Source organism: Peromyscus maniculatus, chromosome 5, assembly GCF_049852395.1.
Source record: "Peromyscus maniculatus bairdii isolate BWxNUB_F1_BW_parent chromosome 5, HU_Pman_BW_mat_3.1, whole genome shotgun sequence".
In the NCBI taxonomy this organism is placed as follows: Eukaryota; Metazoa; Chordata; class Mammalia; order Rodentia; family Cricetidae; genus Peromyscus; species Peromyscus maniculatus.
This window is the reverse complement of record NC_134856.1, coordinates 127669712-127693427: the sequence shown is the minus strand read 5'-3', so window position 1 is coordinate 127693427 and position 23716 is coordinate 127669712. Positions and strand designations below refer to the sequence as shown.

At 44.3% G+C, this 23716-nt stretch overlaps 1 protein-coding gene across 1 annotated transcript in view; it reads right to left on the bottom strand.

The window, feature by feature from the left end:
• Positions 1–23716, bottom strand: part of Cap2 (cyclase associated actin cytoskeleton regulatory protein 2) — a 143757-nt gene that overhangs the window by 96883 nt on the left and 23158 nt on the right. The window contains exon 3 of the mRNA XM_006972842.4: positions 20381–20481. Coding sequence (XP_006972904.1) covers positions 20381–20481 — 101 coding nt within the window. The remainder of the gene's footprint in view (positions 1–20380; positions 20482–23716) is intronic.

Sequence of the window (23716 nt, the reverse complement as noted above, 5' to 3'; positions counted from 1 at the left end):
CTGTGAGATTTAGGCCAGCTTGGTCTACAATAGTGAGTTCCAGGGCAGTCAGGACTACATAGAGAGACCCTGTCTCAAAAAAACAAAAAACAAAAAAATGAAACAAAAGTTCTTTTGAGGGGCTGAAAAGATGGCTCATCAGTTAAGAGCACTGGCTGTTCTTTCAGAGGACCAGGGTTCAATTCCCAGCACCCACATGATGGTTCACAACTGTTATTCCCTGTTAGTTGCAGGGAATCTTATGCCCTCTTCTGGCCTCTGTGGGCACTATATGCATGTGGTATACAGCTACACATGCAGGAAAAGCACACATACATATCAAGTATATATATATTTCTTTGAGCACCTGCTGTGTACCTAGCAACCAAGTCAGGTATAAATCAGAAGAGACTGAAGAACCAGCCTGCCTCCATCTTAGGCTTAAAAGCCATCTTATAGTAAAGACAAACTAGGATCATTCTTGTTTATAATTAAACCTGTTTCTCAAGGATTGGGCTAAACCATTAGCTACAAATGGTTCTATATTGCCTCTTCCAGGAATGGCATTTGTTTCAAAAAGTTAATAACCATCTTGCAACCCTACCTTTGTTTCAAATGGTTGTTATGATCACCTTGCAATCATGTCTTTGTTTCAGGAGGTCATTATGACTAACTTGTTATGCTTATGTTCTGGTCCTATAACTCTATTTTGCCTGCCAAATCCCCCATATGGAAAGCCCCTACCCTATAAAAACCCTTGTTTTCCTCATATCCAATGCTGACCTCTCAAACACACCCTTAGGGGAAGGCAGCTCATGTACACAAATAAAAAAGCTTTCTTTAATTGATTGCTTTCTTTAATTAACTTGACCACGATGATTTGGATTAATGGCCTTTCTCCTCCCATCTTTGGGATTAACAAAACAAGATGTGAAGGCAGAGAAAAATTCACACATGTGAGTAATAAGCAATAAAGTGTTAGCTGTAAACACATAACAAGCATCCAGACTGGACAGGAAAGGGCTGTTGGTATAATCAAAGATGGGTGAATGAAACGCAAGCTCTTCCATTTGGTCAGTTTGACAAAGCTCAAGGCAAGAATGGAAAAGACAATGCGTTTGTGATACTTCATCTTCACTGTAACCTGACTAGATTTGGAATCACCTAGGAGACACACTGAGTATGCCTGCAAAGGTGTTTCCAGAGAGTTCTAACTGAGGAGGAAAGGCCCACCTATAATATGGGTGGCACCATTCCCTAGGCTAGGGTCCTAGGCTGTGTAGAAAGGAGAAAGCATGGGGATGTAGTACAATGGTAGAGCACTGGTCCTGCATGTACAAGGCTCTGGGTTCAATCCCCAATATCACAAAAAGAATACAAAAACATCAAACAAACAAAACAACTGAGAGAAAACAACCCCAGCACTGGCATTCAGCCTCTTTGCTTTCAGAGTAGGAATGAAAACTGACTGCCATGATGGACTGTGTCCCCTCAAACTGTGAGCTAAAATAAACCCTCCCTTTCCTAAGCAGCTTTGTGTCAGGTTTTGTCACAGCAGTGAATCAGTAACTAACACAATGTTCTTTCTGGGTAAAAGATTTCCTTCTTCCCATACCCCACCACCACAGGGAAGCACTGTGTGTGGTACTCAGTCACTCCCATCATCTCTCTAAATCCTTCACTAACTCTTGAGAACAACGGAGGTTCCAAAAGACTTATATCTCAGCCACAGCTGCCGTTCTGAAACATCCTATGTGTGTATGATAAAATGGAGCTGAAATTTACAGCCTGACTGAGGTGGGGGTTGGGAGTTGAAGCGCTAATGTCACACTCCACTTACTCAAAAAAATATGTTGGCTATGAGCCATTAAATCATAAAGATGAGTTAATTTAAAGACCCAGCCTGCTCAAATACAATTGAGTCATGGTCATTTGCAGGCTTTGCCTATGCCAAAGCATATATCAAAAAGGCAATTACTTTCTATTAGGTAATTGTTATAAATTAATATTTTTACTGCCTTTACAGTTTCCTGAGTTTCTTTCCCTCCAGTTCTGTTCCCAGTGGCAGAGGAAGGAGGCGTACCTACTGAGCAGGGCTGAATAGAGTTGTGCCATCTAGAAAGGAAAGCCGAGTAGGTAGACCAAGTAAGTCAGTGTTAGCCTACTAGGGACACATTATTGAGAAAAAAAATCATTCAGGCACTGATAATAAATGAGGGTTATTCTTCATTAATGGGACTGTTGCCTTGGCAACTTCCAGCTCACAGAAGTATTTATAGCAGCCCAGTGAACAGTTATGACACTAAGGAACAGCTCTCATGTGTCTTTGTCTGTATGTATGCCTGGAATCTTCTCTGACAAATCTCAGCTGCATTTCTCATCTTAGCTAGGGTGACCTCAACATCCTGCCAACTCCACCTTAAACACATCGTATCCAACCCCCAAAGGGCAATTTAAACAAATTTCTCGATACATGGAACAGATCAAAGAAAGGTAACACGATAAATGACTTCTTTGCAAAGAAGCATGATTTATACGAGTTGTTTTTCATTTTCCTGAGTATCTAGCAGAATTTGCAACGTATTTTAAACATCCAACATCATGAATATTAATGCGCACTCAAATCATGCATTATTTTCCTAGAACTTTTATTTTCCTAACGCCTAATTATCACCAAACAGCCTAGTGCACTTTGAGTCATGTGAGATCGTGGGTCAGCACAACAATGTGTGGGAGGCAGGGAGAATGAGGCAAGTGAAGCAGGGAGCGCCTGACATTGGCTTATCATTCCCAGTGACAGGAATCATCTTTGAGAAAACAAGTGCACAATTACAAATAATGTTTTTGAAAGGATACCCACTGTGATTTGGTCAAATGTCACGAAAGCACAGGGACACAGTGAGGCTGGCAAGGACCTAAGGTATGTAGTTTAAGAGGGTCCCTGTCCCTTACGTCATCTTAGGCTTGGTTCATGTGTCTCAACCTAGTTGGAGCCTTGCATTCTTATTACACATTATTGAGGCTATACACAATTGTGACTGTTCAAATCAACTGAGCATAACCATGAACAAAATATTATGCAGTCAACAAATGATAATATAGACAGAACTCGATGTACTGACATGGAAAGAGGTTTTGAACATATGGCCTACGTTAAATAAGTAGATTACGAAAATATATACAGAGAAGTCTGAAATTGCAGTAGAAACCAGTAAAGAAAGAGTTAAAATTAGTGTTTCTCAGGGCCTGGGAACAGCAAAAGAAAGGAACACCATTGTGTGTTTCAACCCATTTGCTCTTCTGACAGGCAGGAATATTGTTACCAGTTTGTGTTCTAAACAGAACCACGCTTCCAAATTGACTTCATTTTCAAACTCGATCGTTGTGTAGTTTGGCCCCTCTCCAAATTCTCTCACTTATTTCCCTAACACTTAAAGAATCAAAATAACTTTATCAACATGTTTAAACCAATTCTTTTAACTTAGGGAGCTAGCAGTGGTTTCATGGTTGATGGCTCTTGGGTTCATAAAGGTCCGTAAAGGACGCTTGACTGCTTTAGGGCCACAAAGGAAAGTCAGGGACAATAGATCACTCATTCTAGAATGCACTATGGCTCTAAGCATTATCCTTTCACTTTGTATTATTTAAACCACATTCATTCTCTCTCTCTCTCTCTCTCTCTCTCTCTCCTCTGTCTCTGTGTGTGTGTGTGTGCGCGCGCACACACACACACGCACGCACACATGCATGCATGTTCATATGTCTGTGCAGGTGCTCATGCATGTGACATGTGTGTCCTTGGGTGTCATTTCTCAGGTTCTGTCCAGCTTTCATTTTGAGACAAGGTCTCTCCCTGTGACCCAGCACTCTGATTAGGCTAGGCTGGCTGGTCAGCAAGCCCCAGGGATCTGCCTGGCTCCACTTCCCCTAGGATTACTATCATTATATTTGGCTTTTTATATGTGTGATGGGGATCGATCTCATACTTGCAAAGTGAGCATTTTAACAACTAAGCCATGCCCCCCTAGACCTCTTTAAACCATATTCTCACCCAACATTTCATTTATGTCCCTAAGTGGAAAATAAGTTGTGAAGGACTAAGCCTGTGATTGCTTATAAAGAAGGGAAGGGCCTTTATTATGACAGAATTACTTAGGAGAGAGCAGAGTAATAATGTAGATGAGAAACCATGAACTTCAACTTCACACAGGCCTGGGCTGCATGCTTGTTAGGGTTTTGCAGCAGACGAACACCTTGGCAGATCTAGGTGAAGGAATGCCCCAAAGATCACAGCACACAACAGACCTCAGGTAAGAGATTTATTGTGGGGAGCGAGAAAGGCCACCTCTGAGCAGGGACAAGGGAGTGTAGGTGATGGTGGTGACTTTATAAAGGGTATGGTACTCGTGGTGACAGTGGAAATGTGTTGCATTTGGTGGCTGGTGACGATGTGGCTGCTGGCACTGAGTGGCTGAAGGTGGGCTGGGGGAGCACCTGGTTCCTAACAATGGTCACTGCAGGTTACCCAACCTCCTCAGCCTCCTGGCTTCATCTCAACAGCCACCTACCTTAGGAGATCCTTCCTTCCAAGGGTCAAGTTAAATAATGTTTGTTCATAGCAATGCAGTGTCCAACAGGCCTCCACAAGGGCTAGATTCCTTGGCAATCACTGTCCCACTAACAGTAAAGCAAATGTAAGATCGGGAGATAAAGTTGATGCATGGAGATGAAGTTGATCTCTAGTGGCTAGAAAATTTAGCTAGGCACCCAATATTGTTCACCACCAGCCAGGTCCACCTAGCATCAACCCTCAGATCTTCCCATAAACACTTGACTGAAAAAGTCGCTGTGGGGCTAGAGAGATGGCTCAGTAGTTGAGAGCACAGGCTGCACCCACATGGCAGATCACAGCTGTCTGTAACTTCAGTTCCAGGGGATCTGACACCCTCACACAGACATACATGCAGGCAAAACACCGACGCATGTGAAATAAAAACACATGTTTAAAAAGTTGAATAAGAGAAAAAAAAAGACTGATATTTTCAAAAAATAAGAGAAGAAAAAAGAAAAAGGAAGAAAGAAGAGAAGGAAAGGAAGGAAGGAAGGAAGGAAGGAAGGAAGAAAGAAAGAAAGAAAGAAAGCGAGCACCTTGCCATAAAGAAGGGCTGCCCAGTTGCACAGACACCCAGGCACAGCAGACACCCAGGCACAGCAGACACCCAGGCACAGGCAGTCATATGTGCTGGGTGAGGGACGCTTTCTGGTGCTCTTTACTTTGTATTGCTGTTGGCGATCTTAGTAAATTCCCTTTCAAGTGATACACTGCTCCGAAAAATCTATCTTTAGAACTCACTAGTCTTTCTTCCTCTTCCAATAGTAGTTCCCGAATGCTTGCTATAAAATGTACAAAGACATGGACTTTTAGAAAGCAAAAGATTTTGGTAATCCTACCTCCAAAAGATGACCACTGTCAGCTGTCCAGGGACTATCCTTCTAGACTTTCTTTTTAATGAGGCAAATCTTTCTTCCTGCATGGACCTTCTCCTATCCACACTGCTTTTAATCCCATTCTGTTACTTGCAGAAAATCTCGTTCCATGTCCTTTTTGTCCCACATGTGAGTTCCAAGATTAGCCTCACAATGGTTACCAGGCATCAAAGGCGGTAAGGCTGCACTCACACAGGGAAGGGAGAGGAGAGTTTGCTAGTGAAAGCCGCAAAGTGCCCAGGCTCCCATTCAGCTGAAAGCATGCCGCCTCTCCACAGAAACCCCCTCTTCTCCTTTCTCTAATTAAATGCACAATCCCCCGGGTATCAGCATTCATAATAAATGACCGTTTTTCATTCAATGTTATTGTCATTTCACCAAAAGCATGGTGGGAAGGATTCTTTCCCAGCGGTTTTTTCGTTTTTTGGGTTTTTTTTTTTGTCAAACACAAGCACTGTCTGGAAAATTATGTTCTTCCTTTTAATTGCTGGTCACAGATATGTTTGTAAAAATTAAAATATCGGAAAAAATACAATTTAAGTAAACCAGACAAAGTCTCAGCTTTTTTTTCCCAATAACTAAACTGAGGACGCTTCAAACCACCTAGTGGGTTGCTGTAAAAGTCTTCAGCATCTTCCAGGTTCTTAGCAACCAGGCTTGGGGCAGCACCCTCTGCACAGTGCATACAGGGTAGCCCTGTGTACAGAGTGCCCTGTCCATGGCCTGGCACACCATCCGTGGCTTCCATTAGGGCCTGGGGCAAACGACTCCCAAGTTGAATTGGGCAGGAGGGAAGTATCTGGCTGAAAAGCACAGGATATCTGTGTTTGGATGTGTTGAGACAATCTGCTGGGTTTTTCACTCTTTCCCAGATGTTTACCATTATAGAAACACATGCAGCTATGTTCTCATGAAAACCAGGGATATTTGATTATTGGAAAAACACAGGGAAATTCAAGCTCAAAGTTTAATTTCTTAACCTTCGATTCCAGACTGTAGAGTTCCCTCTTGCCTGATAGCTATCCTTTTGAACATTGGTGGTGGTGGTGGTGGTGGTGGTGTGTGTGTGTGTGTGTATGTGTGTGTGTGAGAGAGAGAGAGACAGACAGACAGAAAGAGACAGAGAGAGACAGAGAGAGAGACAGAGAGAGACAGACAGACAGACACAGAGAGAGAGAGACAGAGAGAGACAAAGAGATACAGAGAGAGAGAGACAGAGAGAGAGCATCATGGCAAACCCAAGACCAAAGAGAGAAACCAAACAAAAATTGATTTTTTTTTTTTTTTTTTTTTTGGTTTTTCAAGACGGGGCTTCTCTGTGTAGCCCTGCATGTCCTGGAACTCTCTCTGTGGACCAGTCTGGCTTCAGACTCAGAGATCTGCTTGCCTCTGCCTCCTGAGTGCTGGGATAAAGGCATGCACCACCACTACCACTGTCTAGCAGTTGATTTCTTTTTTAACTCTGACCTTCAGTTGGAAATATCACAGAAATAACTTGTCTCCATTTGAGCTCAGACGGCTTTATTGGCAGTGATTACCATTCCCTGTATTGGTGAGTTTACTCCTTACTTAAGAATTCTAGCCTTGCTTTCTTAAGCTGCCTGAGAGCCAGTTTTCCAAAGGCTCCCTCTCTGCAGCTACAAAACACAGATAAGAGTGAAAAGATCGGGGGAGCTAGTAGGTTGTCAGAGCATGGATAAATCAGTGTGTGAGTGTGTGTGTGTGTGTGTGTGTGTGTGTGTGTGTGTGTGTTAAACCTCTGCAGAGATACAAAAATCCAACTCTCTCTTTTTAAAATACTTCATTGCTAATTTATGGGCTTAAACATCTGGCCTTGGTCATTTTTTTTTTTTTTTTGACTATTAGTCTAGGCTTGGCTTAATTCAAATCATCAGCTACAGCAAATCAACTCATCTGCTGATTCAATTACATATCAATAATTTGATTCATTCACTAGTCTTACTTTTCTGTTTAGCAAACTTTTATTAATCATTTCTTGTGGTCCTGTGCTAGCTCCTGAGAGGTCTGTAGAAAAACTGCTCGCTTCTCGAATCTTCCAATAGCCCCCAGCATTCAGCAAGCGGATGTGAAAAATCACATCTAACTAAAGCAGCTAAGAGTCAAATATTAGCCAAGAGGTGTGGTTCAGGCCTGTATGCCCAGCACTTGGGAGGCAGAGGCAGGAGATCTGTCATGAGTTTGAGGCCCGCAAGGCCCTTCTTCAAAGAGTTTTATGAAAGGTCAACACATTTATACATCAAACACACATGAGCAAGAAATTATCAGATCATTTAATATCCTGTTCAGTCACTAAGGTATTTATTTGATGTTTTAAAAAGACTCAACTTATAACATGTTAAAAACATTTATAAATAAATATATATTTATGAATATGCATGTGAACTGTCATGTTTTAAAATGATCTAATCATTGTTAACCTACTATCTAAGTACAAGTAGAAAGAGAAAACTATGGTGATGATCGGTGAGCAAAGTTGCTGTTGCTGTGTGCACAGTAACAAATCTACAGACACGCTCTCTTAGAATCAGAGTGATTCACAGGCCAGGTACCCACACAGTTGACAGACAGTGGGTTTTCTGGTGTGCACTGAATATGGTATTATGACAAATTTTTGTGAGAATGATGTGCGTGTTTCATGGGGACATAACAAGATTATCTAAATGAAATTAGAATATAAAGAAGTCATCTCGTTAGGACAAAGCATGAACACCCAAATCCTCCAGGCAAGTGAGTGTATCATTCTAAAATCCAGATAGAAAGATAACAGGATGTGGCTCAGTTGGTAGAGTGCCTAGCGAACACAAAGCCCGGGCGGGGTTCAATGCCCAGTGCTCAGTAAAACGGGCATGGTAGCACATACCTGCAATCCCTGTGCTCAATAGGCTAGGAAGGTCAAAGTTACAAAACAAAACAGGCCAAGGCAATCCTCAGCTACTAGCTGAGTTTGAGGCCAACCTAAGACACAGGAGACCGTGCTGTGGGATGTTAATGTATGTCCTGTGGGAGCCCTTCTTGGGTTCCTTGTGGCGTTACCCAGCAGGTTTGCATAGAGGATGATTAGGACCATGGGCCTGAGTGCAGGTGTCTGAGATGGTCTGCACTTGGCTGTACTGGGGGATGGTCTGTATGTCAAGTTGCTCTGATTGGTCAATAAATAAAACCTGATTGGTCGTGGCTAGGCAGGAAGTATAGGCGGGACTAACAGAGGAGAAATAAAAGAACAGGAAGGCAGAAGGAGATGCTGCCAGCCACTGCCAGGACAAGCAGCATGTGAAGATGCTGGTAAGCCACGAGCCACGTGGCAAGGTATAGATTTGTAGAAATGCGTTACTTTAAGATATAGGAACAGTTAACAAGAAGCCTGCCACGGCCATACAGTTTGTAAGCAATATAAGTCTCTGTGTTGATTTGGTTGGGTCTGAGCGGCTGTGGGACTGGCGGGTGACAGAGATTTGTCCTGACCGTGGGCAAGGCAGGAAAACTCTAGCTACAAGACCGGGTTTCAAAAACAGATAAACAACAATAAAAACCGGAAAACAAAATTAACAAAGAAGGCAAATGTTCCAATCACTGGCTTCGATGTAGGAAGACAGAAAGAGAAAGGAGAGGAACTCCCGGGGTGGGGGGAAGCAATGGAAGGGGCACTTCCTTTGTGTCCCTGGCAGTGTGACTTCACTTCTGATTGAAAATAACTCAATGAGAGGGTAATTTTCAGGAGAAAATTCTAGGGAAAAATTTGCTAGTTACCTACAAGACTTTCTTTTTATGTTAAAAATTCACTGTACACATAAGGATATTTTCATGTACTATGTATCATATGTTGAGCATACTCTCCCCATGCCTCCCCCCCCACCCCGTAGCCCCCATCAGTTTCCTTTGTTTCCCTAGACAGTTCTGCTTCTGCACACATGGTTTTATGTATCTCTATAAAATTAGGAACCTCAAATAAGAGAAAACATACATTCATTTTCTGAAACCGCCTTCCTAAGATGACTATTTACAGTTGAGTTCATTCTCTTTGGAATAACTTTCATCTTCTTTACGGCTGCAATCAACCCCCATTTACATCTCCTGCACTTTCTTGTCTCTTCCATGCTGTGGAGACCCAGGCTGCTTCCCTGACTCAGCCACTGCCAACAGTGTTGCAACAAACTTCTGAACTGTCCACACATGCTGTTCTTTTACAGAGTGATGCTGTTTATCCAAGATTCATTAGTCTGCTTTTTTTCTAGGTTCAGCTGAAGAGGTATCATGTGACACACACACACACACACACACACACACACACACACACACACAAAAAAAAAAAAAAAAAAAAAAAAAACACCTGGGCGTGCTCTGAATTCATCCCTGTATATGCTGGATGCTTATTCTGCTTAAGCCAGTGAACCCAAAGAGGAATGGAAGAACCAGTACCATAGTTCCCCGATAGCATCCCTGGTGGCATCCATCATTATATGAGGATTCAAAGCAGCAGAGACTTCAGAATTTGATCCGTACCCCTCACCCTGGCCCACTGTGAAACAAGCCTGTGGCCGGTTTGGAAGTGCGACCTGTATTTCCTTCACTAGTGTGACATTCCACTCACAGGATCTCCAGTTCTGTAGAGGAGAGGACTCTTCCCTCAGATTCAGCAGTTGTGGTGAGGATTCGGCTTTGTCTGGCTTACTCAACCAAAGAATTCAATTGCCCCGAAACAATTCATCACTAAAAGCAGCCCTGCCTGTGGGGACTAATTTCATTGTGGAGGCTCTTCCTTTCCCAAATAACTTATTCGTACAGGCCAAAAGGGTTATGAATGGAGTAAAAGAAACAGGGATCACTACACTACAGTCCCTGCACATTACTATGTGACATTTTAATTAGAAAATCTGAAAATTTAGTCAACATGTATAATAGAAAAAAAAGTAATTGCTATTTTAAAGTTAATTTGAACATATTTCCCTCAAAAGCAACACAGTATGCTAGGAGGTGGGAGCTCATACCTTTAATCTCAGTTTTCAAGGGGCAGAGGCAGGGGGATCTCTAAGTTTGAGGCCAGCCTGGTCTACAGAGAGAGTTCCAGGACAGCCAGAGCTACACAGAGAAACGCTGTCTTGAAAAATATTTAAAAAACAACCAACTAACAAATAAACAAAAAGAAGTGATACAGTTCAAATCTGTAGGCTACACCTTAACTCGATGATAGAAAGTATCATTTTTTATTTGAACAGATTTAATGTAAGAATAAATTATATGTATAAACTGCCTTAAACATAAAGAAGGGATCTAAAATGACGATACTATTTAATAATATAACAATGATGAAGCTTTGAAGTCTACACTGTTCCCATCGCCTCTCTAAGGCCTTGCTATATAGCCCAGTCTAGCTCTGAATTCTTGATCTTCCTGCCTCAGCCTCCCATGTTCTGTGATTCCCACTTGGGTGTAACTGTCATGCTGGGTATAATGTGTAAGCCCAGGGTACATACTTTGTGAAACAAAGTAACTGTCCTATGACTCATAAAGCTTCCTATATTCCTTTGTCAAACATTTGGAAAGTAACACTTCAATAAAATTAGTTCCCTGAAATATAAGATAGGCTCAGAATTGGGGGCTCTATTATTATCAACTATCACAGTAAACACTTAGAGAGAAAAGTCATATGCTTGTCTCCATTCATGGATGCCCGAGTCAGCCTTTGACACAACTTAATATTGCTGTTGCTTACATAGAGAAGACACAGATTTGGACATTAAAAATGATTATACTGCTCAATGGGTTAAGGGCCCTGCTGCCAAGACTAATGACCTGGACTCGATCTCTGAACCTCACCCGGTGGAAGGAAAAAACCCACTCCATAAGCTGTTCCTTGACCTCCTTATGCTTGCAATGGCACGCACCCACCCCATATAAATAAATAACTAAATGTTAAAAAGTGATTACCCTGGGCTGAGGAGTAGTTCAGAGGTAGAGTGCTTGTCTGAGATCATAAGTGTGAGGTCATAAGTGTGCATGCACAAATGCACGTACACACTCTCTTCACGTACACACTGTTTGGACAAGCCATATGGCGAAGAAATCAAATAGCAACAACGGCTGGCGAGGAAGGGAAGGAAGAAGCGAAGGAGAGAGTTTTATGTAGCAGGAAAGAGGCTGGTGGGAATGTGAACCAGTCTACTCCAGCTACCGCAGAAATCAGTAGGGGGGTCCCTCAGAAACGTTAAAGGAGAACTCAGCTATCCCACCCCTGGATATGGGATGTGAGCATCTCTAAAGCAACGCATCACAGAGATACTTGCAGGCTGATGTTTATTTCAGGATGATTCACAAGAGCCAAGATGGACTGACCTAGGTGCTCATCAGCAGATAAAAGGATAAAGAAAATGTGGCACTAGACACACAATAAGGACTCCATTCAGCCATAAGGAAGGACGAAATTATGCTGTTTGCAGGAAAGTGAATGTAACTGAGATCATATCAAGTAAAATGAGCCAAAATTGGGGAGACAGATATTGTGTGTTTTCTCTGATTTGTGGACCTTAGGTTTTCTATAAGACATAAAATCATTTATATATATATATATATATATATATATGTCATGAAAGCAAGATTAGGGTGATGGAAGGGATTAACAGGAGGTGGGGAAAGGGGGTGTATGGGGTGGACAAGGTCAAAGTGCACTCTGTACTTGAGTAAAAGCTCTTATGAAATGCACTACTATGTACAATTAATACGTCATTAAAAAGGTAAACCATTAGCCGGGCGGTGGTGGCACACGCCTTTAATCCCAGCACTCGGGAGGCAGAGCCAGGCGAATCTCTGTGAGTTCGAGGCCAGCCTGGGCTACCAAGTGAGTTCCAGGAAAGGCGCAAAGCTATGCAGAGAAACCCTGTCTCGAAAAAAAAACCAAAAAAAAAAAAAAAAAAAGGTAAACCATTATCAGTATCTTATTACTACCATATTAAAGGTGCTGGAAAAGACAAACACATTAAAGACATTAAAAACTAAGGCTGAGAGATGACTCTGTGGCTTTACAAACCTGACAGCCTGAGTTTGATCCCCTGGAGCCTCATGGTGGAAAGAGAAAAACTGGCCCACAAACTGTCTTCTCACTTCCACATGTGTGCTCTGGGACCCGGACATCCCCCAGACGCTTCCTGCCGTTTCAGTGGGTGTCAGAGACCACAGAGCAGGTGGGTGATGCGGAAGAGGGAAAGCTCAAGGATGCTCATGTTGTCACAGCCCACGACTCCACAAGAACTCCAGTGGGGACAAAGCCGCAATCCCTTCGCCAGGACTCTGTCCCCTCTGTCCAAACGTCTGCCCCCTGGGACACACCTCCCAACACCTCAAGAATTAAATTTCCTCTCTAAGAACTTTTAGGAGACAGATTCAGACCACAGCAGAGTGGAAATATTGGGCAAGGAAAGTGGGTTACGCTTTAACATATAGCTTTTCCTTAAATTATATTAATGCATTTATTTATCAGTCATTTATTTAGTGTGTTGGCATTCATGTACCACTTTGCACATGGGAAACTCAGTGGACCTTTGAGAGTCCTTTTTCCCCCACCATGTGGGTTCTGGGGATCGAACTCGGGTCATTAGGCTTGTCGGCGAATGCTTTTACCCACTGGCTCATCTCACTGGCCCACACATAAGCTTTTCCTGACTGAATAATAAATACATGATTTACTCAAAAAGTTAAACTCAATTGCTAAAAAAGGAAAGGAGAAAAGCATGCATGGGATAGGTTAGCAAAACCCCTCCCCTACACTCCTATAAACAATGCTCATTAAATTAACTGCCTCCAAAGAGAGGAGGGGGAGGGAGGGGGGAAGGGAAGGGGAGAGATGGGTTGATGAGGAAGGAGTCAGCAGGAGTGGGAAGAAGACAAGAGAAGATATGGGATGAATGTGGTTAAGAGACACTAGATGCGCATGTGGAAAACGTCAAAATGTAACCCGTGTGCATACCAGAAAGCTAAGGCCGCAGGTCTTTTCTTAACCTCAGCCACTGATAGCCCCTGATTCGTTACTCCTTCAGGATATTGGGTGGCAGCTAATTTCTGATAGACAGGGAAGGCAATCCTGGTGTTTGGTGGTGCCTGCCGGCTCTTCATAGATGTTTTTGTTCTGAGTCCAGTTTTTTATTGGTCACGCCCCAAAGTCTAGGTATGAAACTGGAATGCTCAACAAGAGCTGGCTGGAATTTGTCCAAAAACTTCTCTAAGGGAAAAATTTGCCAACTGTAGTTGTTACTTTTGTCCCCAGTGTGCCAGAAATTTTGACAGGAACAACTTCAGGAGGGAAAGAATGGTTGGCTCCATCTCATAGTTTGAGGAGGTGCAGTCCATCAGGGTGGGGAGCCATGGTGGTGTGTGTGAAGTGGCTGGTCACATTGTGTCTACAGCCAGGAGATGAAGGGACATTAAGACTGGTGCTCAGCAAACCTCTTAAAAATTAGTCTAGAACGTCAGCCTCTGGGACGGTGCTCTTACATTCAGGGTGGGGCTTCACTCTCTAGGCAAACTTTTCTGCAAACTCCCTCAGAGATATGCCACGTATGTGTCCTTATGGTGATTTTAAATCCAGTCAGTGTCAACGCAGAATTAAAAAGTCTCCATGCTCTTGCAGAGAAAAGTTAATAGGCCAGTGTGCAAATGCTCCTGAGTTCTGTATCTCTGGAACCAGCAGCATGCTCATGACTGGGCTGGACTGGATTGCGTGACAGAGAGGACGTGAAGACCTCCAGGGTCATTACTGCTCTGAGGTGATGCATGAAAGCCATGAGGGAGGAGACCCCTGCCCCTCCCCAGCCTGCCTTGTGTTCTGCCACCTTGTTTCTTATGAGGAGAAAGGCCGTGGGAGCCACAGCTGCCCAAAGAGTCAAGCAGGCATCAGCTAAAGTGACAGAGGGGACTCTGGGATCAGATTCCCAGCTGTGTCGCCAAGTCTCCGCTGTCCCTTAATCCACCCCCGCGCTACTTATTTTCTCTAGGGTATAGATTAATGTCTAGAACACGGACAGACAGGTGGAAGGAGAGAAGGGAGGGAGAGGGAGAGGGAGAGAAAGAAAGACAGAAAGGGAGGGAGGCAGGAGGAAAAAGGAAAGGGGGAGGGAGAAAGAAAAAAATCAGAGAACAAGGGAGGAAGGAGGGATGGACAAGGGGAGGGTAAAGGAAAAATAACAGAGAAAGGGGATGGAGGGGGGAGCGGGAGGGGAGAGAGGGAGACAGGGAAGGAGAACTAGAACAGGGAGTATATAGAAGAAGACATGACTGGGATGCTACCCGAATGTTTTCTTGTCTGGATCCATAGCATGTAAGAGCCCCGGCCGGAGTCAGAATTCCTGATGAGATCAGGCTTTGATGTTTGCCATTGGGAAAAGCTGGCTCGTGATGGCTGAAACACCGTGTTTAGTAACCTTACTAAAGGCAAGTGTTTAACTTAGTTACACCACCACACAGGAAAACAGAAGCTGACTGGAAGACAGCACAGTTGAAGAAGAGGCCTCTGCCCGTCTCGGACTCTCTCTGCCAGGCAGTAGGGCAGGAGAGGAAGCAACCATCCTATAGATGAATTCAGCGGACAGCTAGAACTCTCAGCATGTGGTGTGGCGATGAGCGGCGCCAACAGCGAGGCTTTGTGGGTGTGTATCTGTAATCCCAGCACTCAGAGGGAAGGTGGAGGTTGGAGGGACAGGAGTTCAAAGCCAGGCTCAGCTACATGGCAAGTCTGAGGCCAACCTGCACTACATGTCACTCTTGTCGCAAAACCACCACCCCAACAACTATCAATGGAGTCTGTCTAGTAATTGTCTAAAAATGCTTGTCCTATAAGGTCAGGGAAGACAAAGACAGAGCATGGCTCAGACTGTGTCTACATCATATGTGTGCATTATGCTTAGTTTAATTTTACTGTCTTTTTGCTTAAATAGTGATTCTCTTATTTATGGAACAATTAATACGAGATTTTTCTTTTAAATCCATTTTAATCAAGAAAAAATAAATATTCCACACCCAAGAAATGTTCAGGAAGGACTCAAAATTTCCAGCTGTCATTGGAAGCTGCTTTGCGACCGTCAAGTCACTCAGCAATAGGCTCGTGATTAGTTCTATACACTGGAAATCACAATAGCGCTGATTTGAGGGTTGTTGAGTAGTTCAAGCTGTCATGCAGTCCAAGCTAGCCTCAACCCTGTCCCCCCGCCACCAGTGTAGAGGCTCCTGCCTTCACCTACGAAGTGCTGGGGACTGACTGTAGGCATGTGGGACCACATGAGGTTAATTTGGTGTGTGTGTGTGTGTGTGTGTGTGTGTGTGTGTGTGTGTGTGTGTGTGTGTGTGTGTAGGGGGCACAAATCCAGGTCTTCATGCATGCTAGAAAGGCATTTTTACCAACTCTACCAACTGAGGTACATCTCTAGCTCTACAAAAGTTTCATTAAGAAACACAACACAACACATAAGTCACACCAGTTCATTGCTAATGGGCCACGACTTCCAAGACCTTGTTGATGATATATGGACTCCGTTTGTAGAGGACCAGTTCCTTTCATGGCCACAACCGTATTTACCCTAAAGATCTATTATAAAATTACGCATTGTTTATTCTTCTAACGGAGGCACAAGCTGCGTCATTGTTCTCGGGTTGGAGGGTAATTTAAATAAGCCCTCTGGTTTATGCTGCACACAAGGAGGCTTAGCCAGAGCTAATCTTTTCTAAACCTGTTATGTTCTTGGGTTCAGCAGAACATCCTAATTGTCACCATTAACCCCCCCTTTTGTGGTCTGTTCTGTCAATAGACTATTGAGTGTTGGGCAAATTAAAGCTGGACTAGCAGCCAGCACATGGAGACAGACGTTAAATCATGGCCCGGCTGCCTGTACTCATTATTAGCATCTGTGAAATAGCTGCTGAGCCGGGGACAGGATTGAACACGATGCATGTTGGTATCCTTCTCAGATTTCCATACTGTACAATCAGGTATGTGAGGTTTCCCTTTTCTAGGCAACAGGTGTGTTCTTGGAACAAAGTTCAAACCCCCACTTTTGGCTTGCAGGAGAGGTGGCAGCTGCAGGCTTAACTCCAATGACACAGGGCTCTGGGAGGGTGCAGACCTCAACTGCTTGTTAAAGCAACAGGCAGATGGGCTCTGGCTGCCTGCACTTCTGTGTGCCACGGAGCCAGGGTCTAAGTTTTCAGATGGCGAGTGTCTCTCTCTCCCCTGTGGCTCTCTGTCTCACTTCCCTTGTATTTTCTCTTCTTCCTCTCCTCCTTTCTTTTTTTCTCCCTTGTGTTCTCCTTTCCTTCTTTTCTTCTGGGTGTTCCTCTCCTCTCCATCCCTCCCCTCTGCCCTCCCCTTTTTTCCCTTTTCGGTCTTCTCTTCTATTAAAAAAATAAACCCAACAAGTGTAAAACATTCCATATTCATTATCGAGAACATATTTTCATTAGAGTCACACTGTTTACAAGCTGATGAGTGGCGAGGAAAGAACCCTTCATTTAAGTTCAATTATACTTACACCTCACTTTATTCTCAAAGGAATCCAAAGGGACGGTTTACTATGCAATTGGAAGGTTCACTCTTGCAAAATCCACATTTTGGAAAGATGTAAACTCAAGTACTTATTTCTAAGCCTCACTGTTTTCTGGATAAAGCTCCTACCTAGGGTTTGTGAGGTATTATTAGCCAGAGATCAGATGTACTGTCCTACCCCAGAAACATAGCGTCAACAACAACTGAAGGTCACAAGTTGGGAATCACCATGACAGCATCACTTGGGAACTTCTTCATACTGGGGTAGTACTCCTTTGTGTAGTTAGCTTTCGGGTGGATTGTGCCAACAAGTATGAGAGGGTATCTGTGGCAGACAGATACAGTGATGTGATGTCATCAGATCTCTCTGCAAGACCAGTGTGGGTGTGGAATAGGCTATCAGCAGAAGAGGAGCAAGGACAGAATCCTTTTCAGTTATTTTTCCTAACCTCACACAACTTCATTCAAGCATCAGATTTTCTATAAACCTACGCTGAAAGTGTCTTTGCCAGGATCGTCCTGATGGAGAGGCATCTAGAGGGAGAAAGAGTTGGCATTCTATCCTCTGAGACAGAGCCCTGAAAAGCAGCCTGATGCTTCCCTTATCCTTAAGTTTTTAACTGGTCTGACTTGTGTTTTCGCTAAATGAATGTAAATAATGACTAAGTGCTGGAGAATAAGACTGTCTGTCACTAGCAGACCAGACACGCATCCTTAACAGTCTCTTCCGATAGGGAATTCCCAGATTCTATGATTTTTCCTTTCTCCCAAGCTGTACTTGAAAAAAAGAAAGTCATGAGAAGATAAGACATAAGAAAATTTTCATTTGTGTGTGTGTGTGTGTGTGTGTGTGTGTGTGTGTCTGTCTGTCTGTCTGTCTGTCTGTCTGTCTGTCTGTCTGTGGGTCATAAATCTAGAAAGGGGATCATGGGGATGGAAGAGATATTAAGAACACGAAGAGAGAGCAATGGAATATTGTGACATGAAAGCAGAAGGTAGGGACCGTCTGAGGAAGAGAACCACCCAGAGGGACAGGGGTCATGGAAGAGGACAGCAGGGAAGGGACATAAATTGGTGCACAGGTATGGAAACGATGCACAGGTATGGAAATGTCACAAAAAAGCATGTTCCTTTGTGTGGTAACTTAAAAACACGGTAAGAAAAGGGCTGGAGAGATACCCCCGCTAGGAAAGGGCTGGCTTCACCAACACCATGTTTGATCCCTGGCACCCATGTAAAAAGCTGTCATGTGCACAGTAATCCCAGTGCTGGGGAGGAGGAGACAGAATGATTTGCTGGCCTGCCAGCCTAGTCCACTCAGTAAGTACCAAGCCCCAGTGAGGCACCATCTCAAAACCAAGGTGGCTTTCACCCGAGGAAAGTCACCTGGGGTTGACCTCTGGCTCCACATACATGCACACACACCTGCATGTGCAGTCACACACTCATGAACACACACACACACACACACACACACACACACGATAAAACGGCAACAGCACATTGCCGTCTTAGCCATTTCGGTTGTGAGCCTAGCCTTTAATGGCTGAGTCATCCCTCCATCTCCAGCTTAGCCATTTTTAACTATATGGTTCAGTGTCGTTACATTGGAGCTGTGAGATTTCTAGTTTTGTTTTTTTTTTTTTTTATCATAGAACTGAAAGGGCACACCCATTAGACAACTCATTGCCTCCCATGCCTGCCTCTGGTGATGTCTGTGGTGATACATTGTGTACCCTAATGAACTTTGCCTGAAGACCAGAGAACAGAACAAGCCACTAGATTAAACCTAGAGGCTAGGCAGTGGTGGCACACACCTTTAATCTTAGCACTCAGGAGGCAGAGATCCAGATGAGTTCAAAGCCACCCTGGATTACATGAGATTGACTCAGTCTAGGAAAGAAACAGAGTCAGGCAGTGGTGGCACACACCTTTAATCCCAATACTAGGAATCACAAGTCTTTAATCCCAGCACTTGAGATCTCCTGCCTTTGCTTGGGAAGACATACATCTTTAATCCCAGGAAGTGATGGCCAGACAGAGAAAGGTATATAAGGTGTGAGGAGACAGGAACTAGAGGCCTTTTCAGGCTGAGGAGCTGGTGAGGTAAGAGGTGGTGGCTGTGGCTTGTTCCTTTGTCTCTCTGATCTTCAGGCAAAGCTTATTAGGGTACACAATAGATCACCACAGATCTCCAATCCACTCTCTGTCTCTATCAGTTTTGCCTCTTTGGATATCTCATCTAGATGGACTCACCCAAGGGACTCCTTTCTGTGTCTGGCTTATTTCCCTTAGCACAACATCCTCAAAGTTCACCCGTCTTTTAGCACATAACACAATTTTCTCTTCTAGAAGCTGAATAATATTCCACTGGACCTAGACAACCCACTTCCTTCATGCATCCGTCTGTCCATAGACACTTCAGCTGCTTCCCCTTCTTGGTTGTGACTCATGCTCTTCTGAACTTGGGAGCACAAACACCGCTGTGAAAATCTGTTTACATTGCTTTGGGGTATGAGCTCGAACAAGAGATCACATGTTTACTCTGCTGCCAAACCCTTTTCTCTCGTGGGTGCCATTTTCCATTCCCACCAGCAGAACCTGGGGGTTCCGAGTTCACCACACCCACGCCAACACTTTCTATTTTCTGATGGCAGAAACACCCTAACAGGTGTTACTAATAGCCTCAGGCTGACCCCGAGGAGGAAGGGTGTCTGAGTCAATCCTGCTGGAGGAGCTTTTTTTAAAGTGGAAGGAATCCACCCTAATCCCTCTGTTTGGTGCCCTCTGTAGCTTCCTGTCACACCAAGCATACAAGAAAGTCCTTTACTGTGACTAACAGGTCCTATCTGGCTCTGGTTCCAAGCTACCTCTCTCCCCAACTCACCTCCTGGTAGCCTTTTGCTCTTCTGAGAACAGCTTGTCCCAGTGTCCTCTGGGCCTTTCCTCTAACCCTCTCCTCTGTCTGGACCACTCTGCTCCATAACTACCCCTACCTACTACTCCCTCTAAGATCTCGGCTCAAGTGCCACCTCCTGAGATACATCCCCTGTGCCAGCAACCCCGACTCCAGAATTTTCCACATCATTGTCTACTTCCTTATTTGTTGATCAAACCTACAATACCTCAGTTGGTTATATAGTTATGTATGCCTTTTATTTCCCAAAGGTAATAAGTTCTGTGGTGGGGGTGGGGCCGGACTCTCCTGTCTCATTCATCAAGAACTCTGGGCTTCTAGGACAGTACCCACGTGATGCCTGACTCAGTAGACGCTTGCAGGGCAGACACAGAAATGACTGCATAAGTGAAAGGAAAAACAGAGGAGACACCATGATGCCACTGGGGTTGTCTGAGGGACAAGGAAGTACTCACATGAGTCTCGACGTCCCCAGCAAGGACTCTGCTGTTCTTTAAGAACTCGGCCACCATACTGATCACCAGCTTGTCAAAGGCTTCCACAGACGGTGCCACGCCTGGCGAAGAGAATGGCTTGGTTACTCCCTGGTGGTTTCGTGGAAAGCAGGGTCTGGCTTGCCACAGGTCACGTGCAGGTTGATTATCATCACTGTTACACTCACTTATGTAGATCAGTCAGACGGTCCTCCACGCACTTGAGTATTTACTCAGGAAAACCCTCTTTGCCCTGCTCCCTCCTTTCTCAGTAAAGACTTTCCTCGACATCATTCATTTGGTTCTCTCCTGGGACCGTTACCGTGGTTATCAGCTCTTCTGGATTTAGAACCACCAAATGGACACACCTCTGTGTATGTCTGTGGGGGAGCTTCCAGGGACATTTAACTGAAGAGGAAAGATGTCCCTAAATGTGGGTGGCATGGCTGCTGTCCTGGACTGAATGGAAAGGTGGAAGTCAGCTGAGCACCAGCGTTCATCTCTGCTTCCTGACCGTGGCTGCCACGTGACCGCTGCCTCCTGCTCCTGTCACTAAGACCCCTAGCTTGACAGGCTGTGCCTCAAACTATGAGGCCAAACAAGCCCCTCCCCTCCCTGAATTGGGTTTCTACCAGGCATTTTGTTACATCAATGAGTAAAGTAACTAACTAGTGTATCCCCAAGCCCAGTGAGATAGGCAAGGACATCACCGCGGTACATATAAGGGAACGGAAGTGCAGACAGAGCAAGCGACAGGAGGTCGGAATTACAGAGCGAACAAAGACAGACGCCCAAACTGAACTGACCCAGGTTCCTTGAAGTCTCTGCCTCTTCCCCCACAGCTCTCCCAGACACAATCCCAGCCTATAGCGTTACACAGAGTCCCCAGGAATTCAGAGGACAGTGAACTCTGGGACTCTGGGAAAGAGGGGGAACAGAGCTAAACTCACTAATCTGCCTCCTCCTTTACTTCCCAGGGGCAGAGCACATGGGCAGAAGCAGTAGGCGCATCATTATGGATCGATCTGTACAGAGCATGATTAGCCGATGCGCTGTGCCAGCCTAAGGGGCAGCAGGCCAACCAGTGTGCTCCATTCCCTCCTCGGCCTTTTAACAAACTGAAGGAAAAAAAAAAAAACTCTCACTTTGCTCCCTGAATATTGAGGAATTTATCCTTGCAGTTTATTAAAAACCAAACCAAAGCCCCTTTCTTTTCTCAAATAAGTCATCCCTGCACACAAAATGAAGAGAGGACTTCCTTTCCTGTTTATCCCGATTGTCCATTTCCACAGCCCCAAGGAGGGGTTGGGGTGGGGGTGGGGGTGGGCGGGACAGTGACTGTCAGCTCCCCACACTTCAGGCCACACAACTCGGCAGCGGCAGCCCGTTGAAGGGGTGTTATTCTGTAACTCAGTTTGTCACTTGAGGGAGATGTGAGAGGTCTCTGTTGCACATTTAAAGGTGAAGGAAATTTCAGAAACGTGATGGATGCTGCTGCCTAGCAAAAGGTAAAAGGATGAAAGAGAATATTTTTCCAGTTCCCTTTCATCTCTGGACTCTGTTCACACCTCCTCCGGGCAGCCTTTAATGATCCAGTCTTCTCCTGGACTGTACCCTTTGAGCCTCTCTTAATCAAAGCCTCTTCCACTCTGAATGGTTATGTAGGCAGAGCAGAGATGCTGGAGGATTAGGACTGTGTATAATTCATCTGAGGTTTCCTGCACTCAGGACCATGCTCCTCTCACGGGCAGGAATGCCAAAGTATGTCTCCAGCTGTGAAGCTGTTGTCAGGAAAACAGAACAGAAAAACAACAACAACAACAACAAAAAACAAGCCCCAAACTTGAATTAGAGAAGTCCTTGATGTTTGGATGGTATGTGCTTGTAGCTGCCTGTGTTCTTTCTCAAAGCTTCCTTTAAAGTGCAAATGAAATAGCTTTCTTTAATATAGTGCATAATACAGTCACATAGGATACAGGATAATACAGTGTCTGTACTTAGGGGGAAACCCAGCTAATTAATTAGTAAATATCTCACACCATCCTCCCGCTTCAGTCTCCCAGATGCTGGGATTCCAGGTGTGCACCGCCACAGCTGGCTAAGAGGATGCTTCGGGGTTTAGGGTCATCAAAGCTGACTAAGAAGAGGAAATGACATTACTTCAGATTAAAAAAAATGTTTAAGAATGGGTACCATTCAGGTGCCTCCCTAATTATCCTTTTTGCTAATCACCCCACTTCAAGTAAAATAAATTGCCAGCTAATTATCCCAGGAGATTTTTGTTTCAATAACTGATTGGAAACAAGTTGTTGTATTAGAACCTATTTGTTTAAATGTCAAGTAATTTAATTTTATGCCCTCCAATTTTATTTATCAGATTAACTTTCGTAGCACATTTCTTTCTCTTTTGCTTGTATATGTGCGTGTGGTGTGTGTACAGGCTTGCACACGTGTGGGTGTACATGCATGTGCTTTTGCATTTAGAGGTATGAGGCTGATGTGAGTGTCTTCCTCAGTCACTGTCCACATTATGCGTTGAGGCAGGATCTATTGCTGAACTCAGAACTCAGAGATTCCCTGGACTCGCTGTCTCTGTGTCCAGTGCTGGGATAGGCCCAGCTTTGAAATGGGTTCTGGGGACCTGAACCCTCTTTACCCACTGAGTCATATTCCCAGACCCTCCCCCTTTTAAATAAAGAAAAGACATAGTTTTGTCTGCTACCTTTTTGAATGTGTGAGGTTCAAAGCTTGGGTTTTCTCTCTTGATTTAGATACTCATTATCTTCTGGATTTTAACTTTATTTTGTGCACTTACAGGTTTTTTTTTTTATCGAAGGACAGAGACCTTAAGGAAATGTCTGCAGTCACTTACCGTCAAGGATATAATGAAATGAAGTTGCTGGAGACAATGGAAAGAAATTGCCATAGAAATAAGGCTTATGAGGCCCAGACACCAACCGAAAAGGGCTTAAGATGAAACCATGGGCACATCTTAGATGGGTGTAGGGGGCTCCGACCCACCCCAGGCTCTCTTTAAGCAATCTCTCCTTTCAATCTGTTTAGGTCACTTTGTTTTTAGCATGTTCAGGGGGAAAGACACAAGCAGTACATCTGAGATCACACAGTATTTTCTGTTCTGTGGCATGTAACAAGAGAGAGAGAAACAGGTCCCCAAGCCCCCAGCATTCTAGGAGCAGCACAGCAGATCTTTCCTAGGGGAAGAGTTACTGAAATCTCCTCTTGCCCAAGGCTTTTCTCAGCTCTCCAAAGCCTGGCAGCATTTAAAACGGGTCAGAGGAGCCGTGTGTGTGCACACGG